The sequence below is a fragment of the Nanorana parkeri genome, unplaced genomic scaffold (assembly GCF_000935625.1).
Source record: "Nanorana parkeri isolate BGI_ZX_2015 unplaced genomic scaffold, ASM93562v1 scaffold465, whole genome shotgun sequence".
NCBI lineage: Eukaryota > Metazoa > Chordata > Amphibia > Anura > Dicroglossidae > Nanorana > Nanorana parkeri.
This window is the reverse complement of record NW_017306733.1, coordinates 461,193-467,192: the sequence shown is the minus strand read 5'-3', so window position 1 is coordinate 467,192 and position 6,000 is coordinate 461,193. Positions and strand designations below refer to the sequence as shown.

At 49.8% G+C, this 6,000-nt stretch overlaps 1 protein-coding gene across 1 annotated transcript in view; it reads right to left on the bottom strand.

Annotated features, from left to right (window-relative positions):
- Window positions 1–4,655: 4,655 nt before the first annotated feature.
- Window positions 4,656–6,000, bottom strand: part of BANP (BTG3 associated nuclear protein) — a 331,188-nt gene continuing 329,843 nt past the window's right edge. Inside the window, exon 13 of the mRNA XM_018560558.1 lies at window positions 4,656–4,859. Within this exon, the coding sequence (XP_018416060.1) occupies window positions 4,788–4,859 (72 nt within the window). The 3' untranslated portion in view covers window positions 4,656–4,787. The remainder of the gene's footprint in view (window positions 4,860–6,000) is intronic.

Below are 6,000 nucleotides of genomic sequence, written 5' to 3'. Positions count from 1 at the left end.
TGTTCGACAACTGCCGAACGGGCCGGTGTGCGCACGCGCACACTGCCCGTTTGCAGTGATCGGAAGCCCGCCCCTCAGCGGGGCGGGCTTTCGATGATCGCAAGTACGATCTGCCCATCTTGGACGGGCAGATCGTACTTGCGATCATCGAAAGCCCGCCCCGCTGAGGGGCGGGCTTCCGATCACTGCAAACGGGCAGTGTGCGCGTGCGCACACCGGCCCGTTCGGCAGTTGTCGAACAAGCAGGCCACTAACCCGCCGAGAATCGTACGATTCTCGGCGGGTTAGTGGCCTGCTTGTTCGACAACTGCCGAACGGGCCGGTGTGCGCACGCGCACACTGCCCGTTTGCAGTGATCGGAAGCCCGCCCCTCAGCGGGGCGGGCTTTCGATGATCGCAAGTACGATCTGCCCATCTTGGACGGGCAGATCGTACTTGCGATCATCGAAAGCCCGCCCCGCTGAGGGGCGGGCTTCCGATCACTGCAAACGGGCAGTGTGCGCGTGCGCACACCGGCCCGTTCGGCAGTTGTCGAACAAGCAGGCCACTAACCCGCCGAGAATCGTACGATTCTCGGCGGGTTTTCAAGCCTGCTTGTTCGATGGAAGACTTGCGACCGTACAGTAGAACCGGTCGCACGCCTTCCATACACTGTACGATTCTCGTACGATCGTGGGATTTCCAGCCATTCTCCTACGAGAATTGTACAGTATATGGGCACCTTTAGATTGCTTTTGTGTGATTTGTTCATTGCAAGCAGCTGTAAGTCTGTAATATTTGCCAATAAACCTGATTTGCAATCAGGGCTGAGTAATGTGGATTGCTGTAGCCTTCCCCAGGTGCATCTGTGAGGCCAGGACTACATCACCAGTGTCCCACTCATCAGGAAGTGTGATAGAAGAGGATGAAGGTTTGCTTTACAGGAGCAGAAAGTAAATCTCTCGGACAGACAGAATATATAAAGTCGTCACATTGTCCAGTTATTGTCTCTGACGTGTCTTCTCTGCTCTATCATCAGAAAGGAACATTTGCTTATCCAGTGGCCCGAGTTTCTAGAACACGGATGTAATGCTATGATGAGCTCCCCTGGCACCGTGCAGAACCTAATTGGTGTACATGATGGGCAATTGTACGGCACCGTGAAAGTTCCTTGTGTATAAGTCGCAGGACTGGACTATGAATATGACCGGGATCAGGCAGTAGATATGATCAGCATAGTGACCCGTATGATGTATAGAACCTACTTGAGCTGGCACACGGCTGGAGCAGGCAGAGTCCTCGGGGCGCGTGCGGTTTTCTGTCCTTGGGACGGATCACATTACTTAACTTTCCATCTGAAAAACAAAGCTCTCCTGCAGCCCGTCGTGCCCTGTGAAGAATGTATGATTAGGTATATTTATACGCTTCCTCTTTCTAGTGGTCGGGATATGATTGCTGTTGGGAAGTTTGGCTACAATTACAGAACAGTAAAACATCTTTGCCAGCTCTGAAATGCTAACTGGAAGGCGACATTCTCCGTAGACATGTGCATTCAGATTCAGACAAACCTGCAAATCAACAAAAGTCAGTTGACTCGGCGGTTCGTCCGAACTCGAAATAATGAATTTATTATATGCCCGAATACATAAAACTATATTTGTGCATGCATACTTTCTTTTGCAGGCCCGTTCTGCACAAGCGCGCCGCCATCTTTTGAGTGTATACCAAGATACACTCAAAGATGGCGGCGCACAGAACGGGCCGGCGGCCGACATGGCCACTTCTCGTTCTGCATTTTCAGTGTGACGTCACACGCTGAACGAGCGGTGGTCATATCGCCCGCCGGTGCGTTCTGCGCAGGCGCACTCCCATATTTGAGTGTAGCTTGGTATACACCAAAATGGCGGCGCCTGAACATACGAGCACCACCATCTTGGTGTATACCAAGCTACACTCACAGATGGCGGCACGCAAGCTCAGAACGCGCCGGCAGCCGAAATGGCCATCACTCATTCTGCATTCTCAGTGTTCGGATTTGGAGGCTCGTTGAAAAAAAATGTTTTCATTGATCAAACGAATGGAAACGTTTTTAGTTTTCATTTGTTTCGTCAGAAAGCAATTTTTTTTGCACATGTCTAATTCTCAGTATCATCGTGTGATGTAAAGAGGAGACGGGTGGACAGCTCAGTAGACAGAGGTCCCTGTATATAGTGATATAATATTGTATATGGTGTAAGGTGGGAACACAGCCCTTGTTCATCCACTGACGGTAGACACTGGAAGTCTATTATAGTCCTCTTTAAAGGGTCACTCCATTTAAATATGTTTTGTAGATGCTGGAAAGCTTTTCTCTCTCTGGAAAGCTGAGGAGGATGTGGGATAGACCAGAAGACTCATGCCCTGTCACTCATATAACCCTGGTACAGGGGGCGTTTCAGACCGGGGGTTCTTAAAACGAATTGCCTAATGAAAAACATGAGACTCTCTCTGTAATGACATCAAGTCCCCGCAATGCTCTGGGCAGACAGACAGTGTTCCCTAGGCTGCCAAACGCAAAAGCTCAAGGCCAACAGTTTGAAAATCCAAAGTAACAGAGCGACACAAAGATGATAATAATGTAATTCTGATACATTCCCTATTGATTCACGTGGATTGTACATTCTAATGATAGCTGCGCTTTAACCTGACAGGATCAATGGCGGCGATGTGTGCCCTTGCTGCGGACTCAATGCCATTACTAGTTGTTGCGAGGTTTCTTACAATTGGAGCCATTATACATGCAGGGCGGCTCCAACTCCACATCTAGCCATAAGGTGCTTCCCAGACCTCCGAGACATTCTTCATAGCAGATCTCAGCACGTCAGTACACACAGCGATCGGGTCATATTGCTTATAAATAATCATTTATTGAGGGTGTTTGAAATGCCCACATATCAATTACAAGGTCCATCACATGACTTGCACACTACAATACCCTGACTGTACCTCTGGTGTCAGGAAGATCTCCAGAGCAGCGTTTGGACCTTATAACATAAAACAGCAGTCTTCTAGAATCAGCAGGTCAGAAACATTTCCATGGCAGGTATGTGACGTATTCTTACTGTAGGTGAACGTCCCATTGTCACATGATCGTCTCTACTCTACCTGTTGTGGGATCTTCTGTTAAAAAGGCCTCTATACGTGAGTTATATAACTTTATTCATCTGGTTTATGTCAGGATTCACATGCAGAGACTGACCTAACCCCCTCTGAATTGGGCAGTGCTCAGAATATCTGAAGCAGCTGCCCCCCCCCATGCACTGCATGGAGTCCATTGAACCCTTTAGTTACCGGCTTCACATTGTGTATAACATCTCAGAAGTCCTATTCAGATTCCTTGCACTGCAGTCTGTAAGACAGCGGTTCTCAACCTGTGTAACCTCAGGACCCACATTTCTCCTTGGTCATTAAGTGGTGACCCAAGTCGCACTGCAATGGAACGCACGGCATTGTGGTACTGTGCGTTCTGGTGCAGGCGATTGAACTGTGTGTTTGAGGTGCCATTACGAGAACTGGAGTGGATCCACCACCGGGGGTCCAGTGCTGGGCTGCTGTGTGTGCTGTGACAGAGCTCCATCCATATGCGCATTGCTTCTACAACTCCCATGCGCGCCCCGTAGAGGTGCCGGTAGCCAGAATGTGACGTCACTCCGGTCCAGGGCATGTGAGGGAGCTGTAAGCAATGCACGTATGGATGGATGGAGCTCCCCGCATGGCCATAGCTCCAGCCCACCTCACCTTAAGCTGACACTCGACGCCGGGCTGCATATTCTGAATGGCTGCTCTGCGTGAGAACTGACAGCGCTGCGCTAGGAGGAGGCTAAGAGACTCTCACCTAGAAAAGTAGAAGGCACACGGCGACCCGCTGAACATGGGGTCGCGACCCACCAGTTGAGAACCAAGGCTATAAGAGACCCCCAATGCTCCACCTTCCTTGGTCACTCCACCCCGGGCCCGGCCCTGTGTTTTGTACAATGGGGGTGTCTTATCTTTAAAAAAATACTTGGCTGGAATGGCATTTGCTGGCAGTACTGGTGCTGTGTTGGCTAGTCCTCAAGAGCCACAGTGTAATCTTTCCGTCCAATATGGCGGCACGTCACACATTAGAGTCAGTGAACCAGTTAGATGCCTAAAAAACACATTGTACAGTTACTTTCATAAACCTTAAAAGGAAAAAAAAAACATTCAACATTATTTTACACATTATAACTGCAATTCTGTCTTCACAATACATTCAAATAAAATACATTTTCTTCCGTTCATCCGATAGGTATCAGGGGGTCCCAACTGCATGAGATGGAAGATACCCATGCGCTGCGTTCATGAGGGGGTCAGATGACTCATTCTATGACACCATTCCACTGATCCGTTCTCATACAGAAGGTGACTTCCGGGTTATCTAGTTAAGGATTTAATTAACGTCTCCACTTTGTGTAATGACAGGTACACTTAGTATAGTCTTGGCCTACAAATGATTCCACACATGCAGAACAGTGAGCGAATTGTCCATGGGAATTGATCAAGGAATATCCTTTCAGCAAACCAAAGATAGAATTGTTTTTTTTAGATACAAACAACAGAGGATAAAAAAATAGCGTATTAGAGTACAAACACCCGAATGTGCGCAGTGCGTCTCATCCGTTGCAGTCTGGTCCTCTGAGATGTCCACGTCGAGGTCTGCTTACTGGGTTTCATTGGCAGACGAGTTCAGCTCTTGTGCCCTCCATGCTGATAACTGCCGGCACACACAGGTTCCTGACATGCTAAGATTATTGGATCTGGATTGATTCATGCTCAATGTGCATCTCCGGCTGAAGAGCGGACTGTAGAGGTTCCACGGCCTGAATCACAAACAAGAAACATTGATTAGGGAAACGTCTTCCATTCTACTGGATGGTAATAGGTAGCAAAGCATTGTGTCAGTGGTAGCAATCAGTGCTCACCTGTGCTGATGACAGGTGATATTTGGATGCTGCACTCAGCACATTATGGTTGCTCAGTGTGCCACTGCTAGAATTAAGCTGTGCAAGGTGGGGTCCTAGCTGGACCTCAGCTGGGCACAGGTAAGACGAGGCTGTGTCCTTGCTGGACCTTAGCTGGGCACAGGTAAGACGAGGCTGTGTCCTTGCTGGACCTCAGCTTGGCACAGGTAAGACAAGGCTGTGTCTTTGCTGGACCTCAGCTGGGCACAGGTAAGACGAGGCTGAGTCCTTGCTTGACCTTAGCTGGGCACAGGTAAGACAAGGTTGTGTCCTTGCTGGGACTCAGATGTGCACAGGTAAAACAAGGTGGGGTCCTAGCTGGACCTTAGCTGGGCACAGGTAAGACAAGGCTGAGTCCTTGTTGGACCTCAGCTGGGCACAGGTAAGACGAGGCTGTGTCCTTGCTGGACCTTAGCTTGGCACAGGTAAGACAAGGCTGTGTCTTTGCTGGACCTCAGCTGGGCACAGGTAAGACAAGGCTGAGTCCTTGCTGGACCTTAGCTGGGCACAGGTAAGACGAGGCTGAGTCCTTGCTTGACCTTAGCTGGGCACAGGTAAGACAAGGTTGTGTCCTTGCTGGGACTCAGATGTGCACAGGTAAAACAAGGTGGGGTCCTAGCTGGACCTTAGCTGGGCACAGGTAAGACAAGGCTGAGTCCTTGTTGGACCTCAGCTGGGCACAGGTAAGACGAGGCTGTGTCCTTGCTGGACCTTAGCTTGGCACAGGTAAGACAAGGCTGTGTCTTTGCTGGACCTCAGCTGGGCACAGGTAAGACAAGGCTGAGTCCTTGCTGGACCTTAGCTGGGCACAGGTAAGACAAGGCTGAGTCCTTGCTGGACCTTAGCTGGGCACAGGTAAGACAAGGTTGTGTCCTTGCTGGGACTCAGATGTGCACAGGTAAAACAAGGCTGTGTCTTTGCTGGAACTTAGCTGGGCACAGGTAAGACAAGGCTGAGTCCTTGTTGGACCTCAGCTGGGCACAGGTAAGACGAGGCTGTG